Source organism: Cetorhinus maximus, chromosome 17 (genome assembly GCF_964194155.1).
Source record: "Cetorhinus maximus chromosome 17, sCetMax3.hap1.1, whole genome shotgun sequence".
Taxonomy (NCBI): Eukaryota; Metazoa; Chordata; class Chondrichthyes; order Lamniformes; family Cetorhinidae; genus Cetorhinus; species Cetorhinus maximus.
In genome coordinates this window covers 101,677,730-101,695,840 of record NC_135895.1, presented here as the reverse complement: position 1 = coordinate 101,695,840, position 18,111 = coordinate 101,677,730, and the positions used below count along the sequence as shown (strand labels likewise).

The 18,111-nt window shown below is 45.9% G+C and overlaps 1 protein-coding gene and 1 long non-coding RNA gene across 2 annotated transcripts in view; both read left to right on the top strand.

Moving 5' to 3' along the window:
- LOC144692655 (uncharacterized) overlaps positions 1-18,111 on the top strand; it is a 169,190-nt gene that overhangs the window by 115,265 nt on the left and 35,814 nt on the right. The gene's annotated exons all lie outside the window — the stretch shown is intronic.
- The window catches only part of LOC144692652 (complement factor H-like), a 137,469-nt gene that overhangs the window by 86,300 nt on the left and 33,058 nt on the right, over positions 1-18,111 (top strand). Inside the window, exons 12-13 of the mRNA XM_078561728.1 lie at positions 1,512-1,694; positions 11,933-12,121. Of these exons, the coding sequence (XP_078417854.1) occupies positions 1,512-1,694; positions 11,933-12,121 (372 nt within the window). The remainder of the gene's footprint in view (positions 1-1,511; positions 1,695-11,932; positions 12,122-18,111) is intronic.

Below are 18,111 nucleotides of genomic sequence, written 5' to 3'. Positions count from 1 at the left end.
GTCATACCTTGAAATTTCTTCCCTGCCCTTCACTGCTTCTTCATATCCTTTGTTTCTTTTTTAAGAATGTCCTTATAACCCCCCTCTTTGAGCAACCTTTTAAGTTCAGTGTCCTTTGTTTCTGCCAATTTTAGGGTTTGTGAATTAGCTTGGGATATTTTCCTATTTTATAGGTGCTATGAAGAGGACTGGTGATATTTTCTATGAGAAAGAAACTTGCACAACAATTAGTGGGTGATGCCTGGATTCTCAACATTGAGAAGCTAAGGGCATCTGCTCAAGAAGATGATTTTTCGACACCTATGTATATTGGGTGCAGACAACAGCAAAGTTGGCTATGATGTTCCCCATTGTCAACACTCATCATGTATATCATATATGAAATGCAGTTACTCTTAACCTAATCTGTTTGGTGGAAAAATCAGTGGAAGAGATTGGCTTCCTGTTATACAATCCACCCAATTTTACTTTTGTTAAAATCCCACAGGATGTAAAGCAGATGATTCGTCCAATCTGGTCAGATTGTCATCAAGCCAATTAAATTAAAATTGGTCCTAACGAGTCACTACTCGAACAAAGTACTGAAGAAAGTGCAGTCCCTGCAGGCCTATAACCCAATAATAGTGCTTTTAGCTGATAAGGGGCCAAAACTAGACAAAAATATATACTATCAATAGATATATGTTGTGAGTATTAAACAAAAAAGTGTGATACTTTCTTTATTTAATAAAGAATTTCACTTTATCTCTGTTGGAACATGCAATTCCGCATAAAGCACAGCCACTGAGAGTGTCTCTAACTTGAACTGAGAGGTCAATAAAAAATAGTCTTAGAAGCATGGTGCTTTTTTTTTACAGAAGAGATTCCTATCAGAGCACTGGGAAATAATAGTGCCATTCCAGTGGCTATGATGCTTTCCTAAGAACCCCTCTTTGCACGTAGCTGCTAGATTCAATGAGACAGGGAACTCATAGCTCCTTGCACTCCCACATTGGAGTTAGTATGAGAATACTGACATTGGAATTATTCATTAGCTCCTATCAACGTTAACTCTACACCTGCGACCTATACCAGTGTTCTCCTGGTTTATCCAGTTCTAGATTCAAATTTTTACACTCTTCTGCTGGGTCAGTATTTTGTCTCCTATCATTCATTCATTTAATCTTCTTCATTGGTCTACCCTTTTCCACCACTCTGATATTAAGCATTCTTTGCTCTTGTTGCTCATTCTTATTATAATTGCTAAGAATTAACTCATTTTACCCCAACCTAAAGTTCTGTCTTCTGGTCACTTTCCCCTCACGTACTTGGAGCAAACGTGCTAAACTAGCCCATAACAGGCCTCCTGCTGACCATATTCGATTTGGAGAAATACCACTCCCGTGGCTATTTTAGAAGTGGAACTCTGAATAGTAAATCCTTTTTGAAAAGAAACACTATTCTGTTTAATTGCAACACTGGTTAAGGAATTAATAAAAATTAAAAGTACGTTTTTCTTTTTTGTTCATTAGATCAAAATAGTGGCTGTGGGAGACCACCTGCTATAGAAAATGGGGACATACTTTCTATCATGAATCATCCTTTTAGGCATGATGACAGTGTAATATATCAATGTTACAATTCCTATTTAATGAAAGGATCACATAAAGTTTTGTGTTCTCATGGGAAGTGGTTGACAGCTCCACGCTGTTTAGGTAAGCTTTTTTTTTATATTTGCTCTAAGACTCCATCATTGAAGGGAATTTTCAGCTATTTGTAACTTATTTGCACATTTACAATTTCATGATAAACATAACATTTATAAATCATTCCCTTAATGTAGTAATTTTTAGCCAGTAGCTTTCCAGAGTGTGCCCACAAGGAGTCAGATATGCCCTTCTATAATGTGGGTACATTAAAGTTTCAACCCCTTCTCCCAGCAGATCCAGGAGATGTGCATCGCACAGACGGATTTCTCATCACCTCTTTTCCTGAGTCAGACTTGGCCATTGGAACAGGAAGCAGCATGTGGGTCTCTGACTGAGTTGGAAAGTTTAAGGAGGAAGAGATGGGCACAATTTGAGCAGAGTACACTACCATGTCCCCTTTCTCCATTTTCCCTCTCATGGTGCAGCCATACTTCTCCGTTAGCCAAGAGATGGAGAGGGCTTTGTTGCACTTCACCGAGGCACTGAATGGCCAAAGCAAGGCTTTCCTCCATCCTATTTAAACTGACAGATTGAGTGTGCAGGAAGAACAGCATGCACTCGGTTACTTGCCACATCTGATGCTTTATGCAAGTGGCCACTCTTTGCATGGAGGGGGATAAATTGGTGCATAAGCCTGAAATGTCATGTCACTCATGGTGGAGATGGACTCTTCTAATTTCTCCCCGGTGGCACGCAGAGGGCAGAATTTTCCATGCCTGTTGGCAACAGGCATGATAAGTGGCATGAGTGGACAATATGGCGCAATGAGTTTTACGACGGCGGGAAGGCAGGCTGCGATTGTCCGCTCAGCCCGCCAATGGCAGGCCATGTTTCGTGGGTCATTGGGAACCTCATTGTAATACATCAGCATATTATTAGGCCATTCCGCCAGGCTCTTGCTGGATTGTCCGTCCACATCGACAGGAAAGCACACCAACATGATTCACAACAGCACACAGGCAACGAGCAATTGGCGGGCTGCACCTTGGGTGAACTGGAGGTGAGTGCACAGCAACGTTCTGCAGAGCTCGCCAGGGTTGCCTGTTGCTTTGCAAGCTTCAGGGGCACCGGGGGGGTTGGGGTTAAGTGCTGTCCTGCCTGACTGGTGGCGAAGGCGGGGAGGGAATCGGGGGCAAGTGCAGCCCTGCCTCTGAGGTGACTTTTGAGAGTAGGGGGGGCAAGTGCAGCCTTGCCATTGAGGCGATGGGTGGCAGGGTTGGGGGAGGTGGTTAAGGGCAGCCCTGCCTCTGAGGCAACTGGTGATGATGGGGTGGGCAAGGGCAGCCCTGCTATTGAATATAGCGCACAAGCATTCAGGTTGGAGGGGAGTAGAGTGGGCGAAGGAAGTGGCCATGCATTCAGGAAACCTGTAGAAAGCGACCACTCCTCGGCAACTGAGACAGTTCAGGTGCAGCCACATTGATATGATTGGTGTTGAGCTTCTAGCTTATCTGCCCACTCAAGCATTGCAGAGGCATCAAAGTGCCACTAAGTTCTGCAGAGGTCCCCCCCACCCCCACCCCCCAGCTCCGACACAGACTGCAAATTCATGAGGACTTTAGTGGACTGCAGGGCAGATGCATACGTTGTACAATCTCCTTGCTAAAGCTGGCCATGTAGCAGTCATTGCTGAAGGCACTCACAGCCCCTTGCAATGTCAGCATTCTGGTTTGGACCAGTCTCCACCATGGTTCAAGCCAACAGGGCAATCATGCAGCGCACTAATCTCTAGCCATCCAGGTGGTGGCCAGCACTCTCCGGGAAGCGTTAAGGGGCCGTCACACTTAACCAGGACAGGTTCTTAGTGCACCCATGCTAACCACGTTTCTCTCCCTCTTTCTCTTTCATCCTGCAGGGGAAGTACATCGGGATCATGGAGCCTGGTGAACTAGCTGTATGCCTGATGGCCTACAGAGCACAAAGACAACGGAGGAGAGCATGACTGAGGCTCTTGGCTGTGCAGAGGAGGAACAGCAACCTCAGGAAGGAGCAGCAGCTGGGGCTCCTGCACACGACACTCAAGACCCACAGCGAACCATCGTAGGCTGGTGCTTGATGACACCCAGGGTCTATAGACATCGCCTTTCATTCCTGTAGATGACCAAGAACTAGTGTCGCCAAAGACTGCGCGTGTCTAGGGAACTGGTCGCTTACATCTGCCACTTAATGCAGGATTTGGCGCTACGGGGCACCCACTGCCAGTGGCTTTGAAAGTGACCACAGCGCTCAATTTCTATGCCAATGGCTCCTTTCGGAGCTGCACAGGTGACCTCTGTGGGATCTCTCAAGCCTCCATCCACAAATACATCCATGAGGTCACAGATGCCATCTTCATGAGAGCACACAAATTTGTGCATTTCCCCTGGGTCCAGGACAGCCAGGATGCAAGAGTGATGAGATGCGTCCAGATCTCCCACAGGTGCAGGGTGCGATTGACTGCACTCATGTGGTGCTCAGATCTCCGTCACCACACATGATGGACTACATCAACCGCAAGGGCTTCCATTCGCTGAATGTGCAGATGGTGTGCGACCACCAGAAATGCATCCTGCAGGTGTGCACATGGTTTCCAGGGGGTGTGCACAATGCCTACATCCTCAGTCGGTCACAGACCCCTGGAGTCTTCTAGGGTCCACAGAGGCTGCAGGGATGGATCCTCGGGGACAAGCCTACCCACAGGGGCTGTGGCTGATGACACCCATGCGGTGGCCTCAGACTGCAGCAGAGCAACACTATAATGAGGCTCATGCAGCAGCTCGCAACTTGGTGGAGCAGATCACTGGGATGCTGAAGATGAGATTCCAATGCCTGGACCAGTCTGGTGAAGCCCTGCAATGCAGTCTGCAGAGTGTGCCATGCATCATCATTGTCTGCTGCACCCTTTAGAACCTATCACTCCAACGGGGAGACAAGCTGGCTGAGGAGGAGAAGAAGGAGCTTCACGTCTCCGATAAGGAGGATGCCAACGGGGATGAGGTTGAGGAGGTCCTCAGAGGTGACTATGATAGGGATGAGGCCCTTGCGTTAGCTAGACAAGGCAGGCACGCTCGGGAGGCCCTCATAGCTGCTAGGTTTGGGGAGGATGATGACAACATGCAGTGAGGTGACCCCATAGTTCCTCGCATCACATTTGTGAATGTTTGACTCCAGTCTAGCTTATGGCAGTGCAAATACCCTCTGTGAGAATGTTCCTGTCAGGGAGATGCAATAGAACCCCTAATAATTGCTCAATTGCAGGAGGATGATGATGACATGCATTGAGGACACGCCATAAATCTTCACACAGCCTCTGAGAATGTCTAATTCTGTCCGGCCAAGGGCAGCTCACTTGCGCTCCGTGATCAGGATCATATCATAGAGACACAGCCATGAAACTTTAGAAGCATCTGATGCTTTGTCCGCCTTCAGCACCTGAGCCCTTCAGGAGCTGGAGCACAGCATCAGTGATCACGCATGCTAAAGAGATGGGGGCAAGCCCCTCCATAAAGGCGCTGAGAGCACACTGAGAGAACTCTGTGGTGCATGCCTACTACACTCTGGCAACAATGACCAATGCCACTGAGGTGCGGGCATCAGTAATATTTCCAGGGAATTTGAGGCTGGACCATCACTTTGGTCTGAAGGCTGCACAGAGCATAGGGAAGAGGCCCTGGACTGAGACACCTGCCTTTATCTTGTGCAGAAAGGATTCACGTCTGAGTGACATAAGCACTGCTCATCAGAACAAGGAGCCATAGACAGGGAGACATTCTTGGGAGTCCTGCAGTCAGCATCACACTGAAGCAGTCTGGGAAGAGTGTCCTGCAGTCAGCATCGCGGTGAAGCAGTCTGGGAAGAGTGCCTGCAGTCAGCATCGTGGTGAAGCAGTCTGGGAAGAGTGTCCTGCAGTCAGCATCATGGTGAAGCAGGCTGGGAAGAGTTTCCTGCAGTTAGTTCTTGTTGAAAATAACAAGAGTGACATCACAAGACAGCGCGAGAGAGCGACGGAGAGATCAGAATCAGCGCGAGTGCGGGGAAGCTCCAAAAAGTGACGTCAGCATAAAGGTGAGAACTGATTGGTGAGTAGCGGGTAAGTGTTTTTCTCCAGTGTTTTTCTCGAGTTTTTTTCTCCAGTTTAAAATAGATTAAGCTAAGGAAAGGTAAGAGTTCTAGTTTTTATTTAAAGTAGATAAATAATTTAACTTTTTTTACCGTATTTAACTTAAAGTAAGGATTTTTTTTCCAACTAGAGGCATGGCAGGGAGGCTCAGTACCATGTTATGTACCGCCTGCAACATGTGGGAAGTCCTAGACGCTCCTTGCGCTCTGACCGACCACGTGTGCTGGAAGTGCCACCAGTTGCAGCTACTTGAGCTCCGAGTTTCGGAGATTGAGCGGCAGCTGGAGGCACCGATGTTAATAAGATCAGAAATGATTTGGCCAGGGTGGACTGGGAGCAGCTACTTTTAGGTAAATCTGCATCAGAGCAGTGGGGCTCATTCAAGAAGGAAATAGGGAGAGTACAGGACCAGCATATTCCAGTAAAGATAAAGGGCAGGACGAACAAATTCAGGGAACCCTGGATATCGAGCAATATGCAGGATTGGATAAAGAGAAAAAGGGAGGCTTATGGCAGATACCGAGAGCTCAAAACAGCGGAAGCCCTAGAGTAGTATAGAAAGTGTAGGGGGGAACTTAAAAAGGAAATTAGGAGAGCAAAAAGGGGGCATGAAGAAACACTGCCAGGTAAAATAAAGGAAAATCCAAAGTTATTTTACAAGTACATTAAGAGTAAGAGGATAATTAGGGAAAGAGTAGGGCCCATTAAGGACCATAGTGGTAATTTGTGTGTGGAGCCGGAAGACGTTGGTAGGGTTCTAAATGGATACTTTGTGTCAGTGTTCACAAGTGAGAGGGACGACATGGGTATGGAAATCAGGCAGAAGGACTGTGATATAATTAAAGAAATTAGCATAGAAAGGGAGGAGGTTCTAAGTGGTCTGGCAAGCTTAAAAGTAGATAAATCTCCAGGCCCGGATGAAATGTATCCCAGGCTGTTGAGTGAGGCAAGGGAGGAGATAGCAGGGGCACTGGCAATAATTTTCAATACCTCTCTGGCCACAGGAGAGGTGCCAGACGACTGGAGGACAGCCAATGTGGTACCGTTATTCAAGAAGGGAGGAAGGGATAAACCAGGGAACTACAGGCCAGTCAGTCTAACTTCAGTGGTGGGGAAACTATTGGAAGCAATTCTGAGGGACAGAATTAATCTACACTTGGAGAGGCAGGGATTAATCAAGGACAGTCAGCGTGGTTTTGTTAAGGGGAGGTCATAGCTGACCAATTTGATTGAATTTTTCGAAGAGGTGACCAGGTGTGTAGATGAGGGCAATGCATTTGAGGTAGTCTACTTGGACTTCAGCAAGGCTTTTGATAAGGTCCCACATGGGAGGCTGATACGAAGGTAAGAGCCCATGGGATCCAAGGCAAATTGGATCCAGAATTGGCTGAGTGGCAGGAGGCAGAGGGTGATAGTCGATGGGGTGTTTTTGTGACTGGATGCTTATGTCCAGTGAGGTTCCATAGGGATCAGTTTTGGGTCCCTTGCTGTTTGTGGTATATATAAACGATTTAAACAAGTGTAAGAGGGTTGATCAGTAAGTTCACAGATGACACGAAAATTGGTGGGGTGGTAAATAGTGAGGAGGATAGCCTTAGATTACAGGAGGATATAGACAGGCTGGTGCGATGAGCTGATCAATGGCAAATAGAATTTAATCTGGATCAGTGTGAGGTGATGCACTTGGGCAGTACAAACAAGGCATGGGAATACACGATGAATGGTAGGACCCTGGAAAATACCGAGGATCAAAGGTTCCATGGTGTGCATGTCCACTGGTCCCTTAAGGCAGTGGGACGGGTAGACAAGGTGGTTAGATTTTGGGATACTTGCCTTTATTAGCTGAGGCATAGAATATAAAAGCAAGGAGGTTATGCTGGAACTGTATAAAACGCCACAGCTAGAGTATTGTGTGCAGTTCTGGAATCTGCGTTATAGGAAGGATGTGATTGCACTAGAGAGAGTGCAGAAGAGATTTACCAGGATGTTGCCTGGGCTAGAAAGTTTTAGTTATGAGGAGAGATTGGATAGACTGGGGTTATTTTCCTTGGAGCAGAGGAGATTGAAGGGGGACATGATTGAGGTGCACAAAATTATGAGGGGCATAGATAGGGTAGACAGGAAGGTGCATTTCCCCTTGGTGGAGGGATCAATAACCAGGGGTCATAGATTTAAGGTAAGGGGCAGGAGGTTTCGAGGAGATGCGAGGAAGAATTTTTTCACCCAGAGGGTGGTGGGAATCTGGAACTCACTGCCTGAAAGGGTGGTGGGGGCAGAAACCCTCATAACATTTAAGAAGTATTTGGATGTGCACTTGCGATGCCATGGCATTCAAGGCTATGGGCCTAGTGCTGGAAAATGGGATTAGAATAGTTAGGTACTTGTTTGACTGGCGCAGACTCGATGGGCTGAAGGGCCTTTTTCTGTGCTGTAGACCTCTATGACCCTATGACTCTATTGACAACAATGAACAGTGTGTACAAGTGATTAACACCCATGCCCAGGCTGTGCAACTAATTCTCCTTAACTGTCCTAACCCTGCCGCAACGTCTTGGTGTTCCCCGGACACCCACAGTGGAGGTGGAGGCAGCCTACTGACTGTGATGCCCTGTCTGTGATGACTTTGGCGAGCGTCCTTTGGAGGGCTGAGACCTGGTTGACTCTGTGAGCAGAAGGGGTAGCTGGAGTGAGATCGAGCTGCCCAGCACTTGTCTCACGTACACACTGTTGGTGGCCAACTATGGCATCAGCGATGGAGTTGAGCCTGCGCAGCAGTGCAGGAGCGAAGTCCTGGACAAAGGTCTCCATGGCGGCCATCATCCTACCAGTATTGACCTCGATGCACTGCAATGCTGGCGCTATCACCTCAGACTGAAGATGGATGGACTCCTCCAGCCTACCTTGCAATCTGAGGAGTGCAGTGGACATCCCTTCCTGATGTTCCCGAGTTTGTCTTTGCAGCTCCAGCAACTATGACATGACTGAGTCCAGAGACTCGGACTCAGCAATGCTCTGGCCTCCAGCAGTTCTCCTAGTGCTGGACACCTGGGGAGTCCCTGTAGCTGCCTGCAATGGATCAGACAGTGTGGTGTGCTCACCAGATTGTGATCCCAAGGCTATTCTAAAGCTAGGTCCCACCAAGGTGTGTGTCTCTGCGCTGGTGGAGGCTGTGGGCGAGCGCTGTGATGGCACTTCAGGGTTTCTTTGGGGCTTGATTGGAGGCCCTGGGTCATGGATTCTGTCGGCTGTTTGGCAGATGTGCCTGCGAAAGCAAGGGGAGATAATTAGTGTATGGCAGTGGCCTGTGAAACAGGACACCTCACACTTGGCATGGTTGTCTGATGGATGTTGCACTGCTGGATCATCCCTTGGTAGAGCAGCACCGACCTCACCATCAGCACAAGAACGGTCCAGCTGGATGGCTCTGTTTTCAAAGTCCGTGAGGACCTTGATTTTGGGCATTCTGCCACTGGTCTGCGATCTCTCTCTCTTGTTGTGTGCCAGCTTGTCCTGCATGGGTAGGGATGAAGAAAGTGTAAGCAGGACGCCTGCCATGCCAGATGACATGTATACCTGGCCTGTGTGGGTGTTGAGTGGTCCCATGGACGGGATGAGGACAATGACAGTGAGTGTGAGAGAGTGAATGATGATGTCTCTTGAACTGGCAGTAACTGAGGGCCCTGTGGATGTGTGATGGGTTTCTGAGTGTGTGAGTTGAGTGATGAGAAGAGTGACTTACTTTGGCAAGAATGGAGGAGATCATTCATCCTCTTTTGGCACTGGGTTGCTGTCCTCTTTTGCAGGGCATTGGCGCTGACCACCACTGCCACCACCTCCCAAGCCAGGTTAGTGCCATTGCTGCCTAACCTGTGGCCAGAGTGGGGGGTAGAATACATCCCGGTGGGCCTCCACAGCATCCAAAAGTCGCTCGAGAGATGCGTCACTGAACCTGGGGGCTGCAGTTGTCTTCAGTTTCAGACCCATGTCTTTCATGCAGCAGTGGTGTTTGGAAGCACTGAGATATGTGCTTGCGCCTAGACTTTAAACATGGTACCAGGCGTGATGAAGCGGCGGGTGATGGTGGGCGGGCAAATGAGAACCCGCCCGCCATGGAAATGGAGTGTTTCCCAGGAGTGCATAAATAATGAGGCGGGTTTCGGACGATACGGCGTGAAAACCTGCCATCGCGGCCGGCTGGTGAAAAGTCGTTTTACCCACCCAATACCGCACTTAGTGCAAATTTGGGAAAATTCTGCCTGGTTTCTCTGGAAATACTGATAGAACCTCTGCTGCTCCATAGTAGTCCTCTTCATCAATGACTTCCAATGCTGAGCATCTGCATCCAGGGGAACAGAGCTCGGAGAACCCTACACCCTCCAAGAGGGGCTCTTTTTTTCTGCTGTCAGTCTGCAGCATCTGTTTCTACTCGTGCTGTGTAACTCAACGTGTGACGACTCAACTAATTGTTGTGAAGGCTTCACTGAGGTGCATGTAAGCTGAGTTGGTGGTGTGAGATGTTGCATCCCCTAAGTGAATATCCTCCTCTGAGGAATCTTCCTCTTCCTCTGGCACCAGTTCCTGGGTGATATTTGCAAGATCTGTGTGGAATGAAAAATGTAAATTGGAACTAACAAGGTGAGAGGGTTCCAAGTCGTTATTGTGCAGATCATCATATTCCAGTGGCTGCTGACATCAAGACAACATGAATGAGTGTTGTGTGCCACATGGCAGTGCGTTATCTAATTCAATCACCAGGTAAGCTGGAAGGTCCCCATCTCTCAATTGCCAATGACCATGTACAAAGGGACCCTTCTTATATTCAGTGCTTCTTCCTCTGCAGTGGTCGAGGTTGTTTATGACTGGACGGCCACCCCCACTTCTCAGCCTCTCCCTGGTCTCCAGCGCTCTCTTCTGCTTCAGTGAGTGGAATAAGATAGTTATGAGTGTGAGAAATGGAATGTGTGGAGAGGATGAATTGTCAACATTCATGCAAGGTGACTGTGAGGAATGGGTGTGAGATGGCATTAAGATGAGGATGTGTCACTGGCAGCTGTTTAGATAGGAATGTGAGGAGGTGCCTCTGGAGAGAGGGATGTTGGACCTGCAAGGTGTATTGGCCTGAGGAGTACTGTGCAGAAGTAGGCTGGGGAGGTCAGTGAGGGAGTTGGCACTTGAATGTGGCATGGCACTCACCTTTCCTGCCCCTGATGAAGTTGTGGATTCTGTTGCAGTACTGTATCTATGAGCAGGAGACAACGCCCCTGCTGATCTTCTCAGTTACTTCCAACCACACCTGATTGGTTTCATAGGCAGACTTCTCTCTCCCATCCACTGGGATCAGAATTTCTCTGCAATCCCTTATTGCCGACAGCATGATCTCCAGGGATGCCTCAGGGAAGTGGGGGGCAGCCTTCCCTCTTTGAGGTTTCATCACATCAGTTGTGGAATTTTCCGCTATGTCTGGGACTTCAACAATCAGCTATGGATCTTGATCTGCTCGCCTGTTCCAATTAGTTGAGAAGTTCTATTGTGATGAAGCCATGGACACACTCTGCTTGCTTTTTTCTGGAAAAAGTGAAGGCAGTGCACTGCCACCCTCCCTTTGCAGACAGTACCTCAATCATCTCCTTTGTACAACAGTGGATGGAAAACTCGAGACGTTGGAGATGTCTCTGCTCCGGCCTGCAAGAAGTCTGATGGGAAGAAGTAGTACATGGTCAGAGTCATTTTTACAGTCACTGGCAGTGCCATTCTCACCCGTTCTGAAGCTGCAGATCTGCCTGCAACTTGTGGCAGATTTCATTGAGCACTGTCTTGGTGAAACAGTGATATCACACACACTGTTCCTTGCTGAGGTGAAACAAGAGAATTGTTCCCTGGAGACCCTGAGTGGATATGGTCATCTGCTGAGAGTCCTCCTCCTCCTGCTCTGTGCAGCTTGTTCTCCTTTTGCTGCCTTTGCTCATTCTCCCTGTTTTAACTGCAGGCCAAGGCAGATTAAAAACTACTCCACCCATGACTGGGAGCAAATGGTCTGAGTGCAACCAATTTAACTCAATTTGTTCTGGGAAATTAATCTTATATTGATACAGAAATATGTCAGCCACAAGCATAACTAATTCAATTATACTTCTCTCTGATTTAGCACCATGTATGATATCAGAGGAAGATTTGAGAAAGAATGGAGTCCTCTTACCTTGGTCATTCCAGAAAAAAATAATTTTAAAACATGGAGAGCATGTAACATTTACCTGTCCTGATGGTTTTCAAATGAAGCCTCCTGCAGAACGAATTTGCAACGATGGACAAATGGAAATTCCCAAATGCCTCAATGGTAAGTAAAACCGATGAATAATCCAGTAACACGATTGATCTGAACTGCTGTTTGACTGCGTGTTTACTACTATTAGCAATATCTTAACAAAATAAATTAATTTATAATATTTGCTAAAGCAAAGGAAATTATAGAAGATTTCTTTCTTAAAAAATGAAAAAAAAAATGTATGTATATTAGGTAATATCTCCTTAATGGAGAGCTGTGATTTCTCAAGCATTTGGGTCTGGTCATTTCAAAGTGTGGCAAAGTTTAGAAATTATTCTCAAGTGCCAAGATTTTGGCAAAACCTTATATCTGCTCCAAACCCCAGCCATTTGGGAAAACAAGGACTTTTCAATCGCCATGGAAATTCAGTGCATGTTCCAATAACTCAGTCAATGCACAAACCCAATACTTACCCAATGGTCCAATACAAAAGGGTAACAAACCATACACAGGACAGAATGTCAAGTTAATGGTACTGTGAGAGAGGAAATTCCAGAATGAGGATGTTCTACATTACCCCTCCCCCCATCCTCCAAATGGCATTCAATGATTTTTGGATTGATGCAGATTTAGAGTGCAGCTTATGCTCTCGGGCTAGGACATCATGAATCTACACATTAGGCCAAACCTCTGAATCGTCGGAGACCGAATGTTCGACTGAAGATGGGCATTGGGACCCTGTAGAAGTCCTAACACATGGATCTACGTGGGAATTGCATGGGATGTTTCAACTTCTGATGAGCAATTCTCCTGCTCCACCTGGGCTCCTCCGTGAATATCTCCGACTCTGATCTAGATTTGGAGACTTGGAACAGTTCCAGGAAACATTAGACAGACTAAAACCTAGTCTAACACCTGAGAAACTGCACAACTTCTCCTCCCCCCCACCCCACAATCACTTCGCCCACCCTGGCCCCCTGACCTGACTACGCCTCCGACCTGACCTAACTACATCCTCTGACATGACCTGACTACCCCCCAACCTGTCCACTACCTTACCCATTCGCCTGCCTTATCCACCCACTCAGTCTCCTACTCATTTACTGACCTATTGACCTACTCACCCATTCACTAACACTCAAACTGGACATTTGAACTTACCATACGGCAGCTAGTACCATAAAAAAGGGAGTGTGTCCTGTCTTCACCAACTCTACCCTGCTCCAACGGAGTTCCCCAAATGATGCTTTGCATCTCTTTGATAGCTGGGCTCAGAAGGTCCCGGAAGAAATGCACAGCAGCATCAAGTCAGGGGAATTTTCGAGCACAGCGGCAATCCAACCATCACAGCCAGTGCTCAGCGGGTCTACACCACGAAATTCTAATTTCCACATGATAAGATCAGGCCTTTTTTTCACTTATGAGGCATTGCACATGCTCTATCACCTATGGGATACTTTGGTTGCTGTTGATTTTTTTTCAGTGTCAATACTGCAACATCCTCCAATTTAACATTAATCACTTCTAAACGGAGATGTATGCAGCGCACTGTTTTCATTTAAGATCACACACACACACACACACACACACAAAATCACAATGCCAGACTACAAGGAATCAGAATAATAGAATACAGTTTGGAAGCTGACAGCTTTAACATGGAACTGGCAGGAAGGAACATTCCTGCTTCTCCTAGCTTCACAGTCAGTTAAGTAATGTTTTGAAAGTGTATTTTGATAGCAGCTATCCATTCAAGAACTATTGGTTAGACTCTGTATTAACATACTGCATTCAGAGTAAACCATTCGCCTATTTCATCACCAAACTGGTGTAAAACTCTTTATTAGCATATGAAGGGACTTGACACCTATTTTAGGTTTGCCAGGGACACATCTATGGTATCCAAACACAACTGGACACATTTCCCACAATATATGGTCTCCCTAAATTGGTCCACTTTGCACTTGTTTTCCACATGGGCTGAACCTTTATTGAGCCTTTGAGCTAGAGAGGCTCCGATTAAAAGTTTGGATTTAAAGATGTATATTTATGTCAGTGTTTTGGTAATATAAGTTATATAGCAGAGATATTTATCAAAGAAGGAAAAAATAAATTTATTTAATCTTTTCTGAAGGTTCTGCGTATTTGGTACCATTTCCCTCCTTCTTTAGATCTGAACAAATCATTTTTACTCCCCTCTTTCTGTTCTTTTTACCTACCTTACAACTTTCTATCCTATTGTCATGTCCCCTTTCAAATCTCTCCTCTCAGATGCTCTGCTCCAGCTCTCCGCCCCGCCCCACCCCAAATCTCCACCATAAACCTGCACTATTCCTGAACTTTACTAATCTCAGCTCTCCAGACCCTAAATTATGGAATTCCCCAACAATACCACTCTCTCCTCCTCAAGGATGCTCCTTAAAATCTTTTTTATCAAACTGCTGGTGACATGTCCTAATCTCTGCTTATGTGGTTCAGGGTACATTTTTGTCTGATAACACCCCTGTAAAGTACCTAGGGGCATTTTGCTATGTTAAAGGGGCCATACAAATACAAATTGTTGCTGTTCTCTTAAAAAGATGTACATTAAACAGGCAGAATATAAAGAGCTGCTGCATCATACTAGAAATGGTGCTTCATTTATCAAATGGTAACAGTTTCCTACCTGCATTCGATAAGATATCACTTTGTTGTCCAGAAACATGGCACAGTACTTGTGAAGAGCTCTGACAATATGTTTTTTTGAAATTCTTTGACAGAAGAAGTGCGCCCCTGCCTACTTTGAAACCCACTTCACAACTGCATAACTCTGACTTATCATGAACTGTAAGAGTTCAAGAGATCCATTAGGATTAAAAGCATATTATGCTTCTTCTCCAATAGCGCTTAGGAAAACCACCTCATTTTTTCCATCTATCCTATAGCTAATAAATCCAATTAGTTGAAAGCTTCTTCTTTACTCACTTAGTGATACTCACTTTTTTAGTCTCCTTTTCTCCCATGATTTCTTCTGGCATCAAATGTTGCTGCTACATTGTCATTGGTGTTAAACTTCCTAATAATTCAATATTGAATAGTTAGTCAAAAAAACTTATTTCCTAAAACACACAGCAGTATTCTGCTGGTGGGATAGCTGCTGTAATTAGAGATAGCATAAAGGCAGCAAAAAAAAAAGGGACATAACTAGCGGAAGGGTCCATACGGCTCAGATCAGAAGAAATTGATTGTGTTAATAAGGTGTACTGCCGATTGTCTAATAACAAAAAAGGGGTGGAGGAAGAAACATGTAAGCAAATATGTGAAATGAATAAAGGAGATAAAGTCTCCCATTATTATTATTATTATTCTATCTATTCCAAATCAACTGGTAAGAATGGCAGTGAAAAGGTACAGGGAATAGAGTTTTACAATGTCTGCAGGTCTCCTTTCTCACTCAGCATGTAAAAGCAAACAGGAAAGTTGCTGGGTTCATTAAGATAAGAGAAGTAAGCATGGCACATCATCATTCTAGGCAATAGCAACCACTACATAATAAGGTTTAAGATAAAGATTTGGGAAATACATAAATAAAGTAATATGCTGTAAAAAAAAAGGTTGATTTTAATGGCATAAGAATCAAACTAGGAGAAATAAAAATACTGACTGACAAACAAAAAGTAGAACAGTGGAAAACATTTAAAACAGTGAGCAACATGATCACTTAGAAATACATCCCACCGAAAACTGCTAAAACAAGTTAACCAGTAATACAGTCTAGGGATGAATAATGAAATGAAAGCAAAATTGAAACTAAAGGAAAAGACATATACCAAGTACATATAAAGGAGATAAGGACAAAAGGAAGTGCAGAAGAAGTTAGGAAAGAATTTTAAAAATTAAGGCAGAAAAACTACAAAGTTAAGTTATCAAGGAATATAAAAAAGTAAAACATTCTTAGACATATAAATGACAAAAGCAAAATCAGGATATGGTCACTAAGATATACACATGATTCACAGGCAGTGACAGCAATAAGGCAGAAACATTAAATAATTACTTTGCCTCAGCATTTACCTGGGACACAAAATCAAAAAAAAAGCTATCTACAAATAGAAGGGGAGAGATCATTGATAATCTAATCAAACTTACAAAAGAATAAACCCTTTGACCAGATGGATTTAATTGATACATCCTAAACAAAGGTTGGGAAGTGATAGCAGAGATACATATAACTAAAAATTCATTAGAGAAAGGAATAGCACCAGAGGACTGGCAGGCAGCTAATCTGATTCTGTATTGAATAAGGAAAATAGGCAAGTCGAGCGAATGATAGACAAATTAGCTCAAAGATGTAATTATAACAACATCTTGAAACTGAAAATATAACGAGGAGTGGTCAGCATGGGTCTCAATAAAGAATGCCATGCTTCACCAGCCTTATTCAGTTCTTGGAATAAGTAACAGAAAATATAGACAAGGGTAATAAAGGATGCTTGGATTTTGAAAAGACCTTCGATAAGTTACTGCGTGACTCATGACTAAGGTCAGAACATGTGGAGTCAAGAGACAGTGTCCAAAATGGATGAGATCAGTTTAATAAAAACTTACGATGAGAAAGCACTGAAGAACAACAATTGTCCACAAACGTGAAACACGGGGCAGAATTTTATACGTTGCAGGAGGGTGCGCACCCGACCTGATCGGGTGTAAAATAGCACCAGAAGACATTGGGTGAGTGTCCCGACATCATCTCGTATGCGTGCAATCTTCAGGTCGACAGGTACGCGCGGGTGTTGGAGCCATGCCCATCATCAATTAAGAGGCCACTTAAGGCCGTTAAGAACCCAATTGGTCCAGATTTTACGTTGCCCACACGATTTTGCGCTTGTCGCATGGGCAAAACAAGCAGGCGAGCAGCCCACATTTTGCAAAATCTCATCCAAGGATGGGAATGAATGATGAGGAGTTTAGGAGATAGCTTCTTATTTGAACTTGACAGCTTCATTTCTGTTCTGAGCTTCATTCTGAGCCTTTCCTGGCTTCATTTCAGGACTCATTAGTGTCTCCAAGGCCCCTGGAGGATTTTGACCGTGTGGACCCTTCCAGGTATCAGACAGCCTTCTGTAACCCTGGTAATGAGGATTGTGGTCTCCACTTTAGGCACCTCCCCTGAGGAGGAAGAGAGGGGCAGAAGGGAGAGGAGACCAGGCGTCCCCATGCAGCTTCCAGGGGAGCAACTTGTGGAAGGAGGTGCAGACACAAGGGGTGCAGGGGCAGCAGATAGTCCAAGGCAGAAGGGGCCACAGTAGATGGCACTATCCTGCTGCCCGGGTTTACAGGCGGCGATGCAGCTACCTCAATATGTCTGAGGTGCAATGCCGAAGGAGGCTCCGCCTCTCCAGGGAGACTGTGACCTCCAATTGTCAGATGATTGGGCCTGAGATCACCTCCAACTGTGTGGGTGGACACCCCATGCCAGTGGCTCTGAAAGACACAGTGGCCCTCAACTTCTATGCCTCCGGCCCTTTCCAGGGGTCAGTGGGGGATCTGTGTGGAGTCTCCCAATCAGCTGTCCACAATTGTGTCAAGCAGGTGACAGAAGATCTGTCCTTTATTCATTACCGTACGGACAAGGCCAGCCAGGCTGAGCGAGCCAGAGACTTTGCAGTGATTGCTGGGTTTCCCCGCATCCAGGGTGCAATCAGCTGCACACATGTGGCCATCAAGGCACCAGCGGGTCAGCCTTTATGAACAGGAAGGGATCCACTCAATGAACGTCCAGATAGTATGACCACAAGACGCAGATTCTGCAAGTCTGCGCAAGGTACCCTGGCAGCTCCCATAACGCTTATATCCTGAGACACTCCCAAGCTCCAAGGCTGTTCAGTGCTCCAGCCCGACTGGATGGATGGCTGCTGGGTGAAAAAGGCTATCCACCACCCAAGAGCAGAGGCAGAGCAGTGTTATAATAGGAGTCATGGCTCCACAGAGGCGGTGGTAGAGAGGACCATAGGTGTTTTGGAGGCCTGGACCATTCAGGGGGAGCACTACAATACCCCCCAGAGTGGGTGTCACTGATAGTG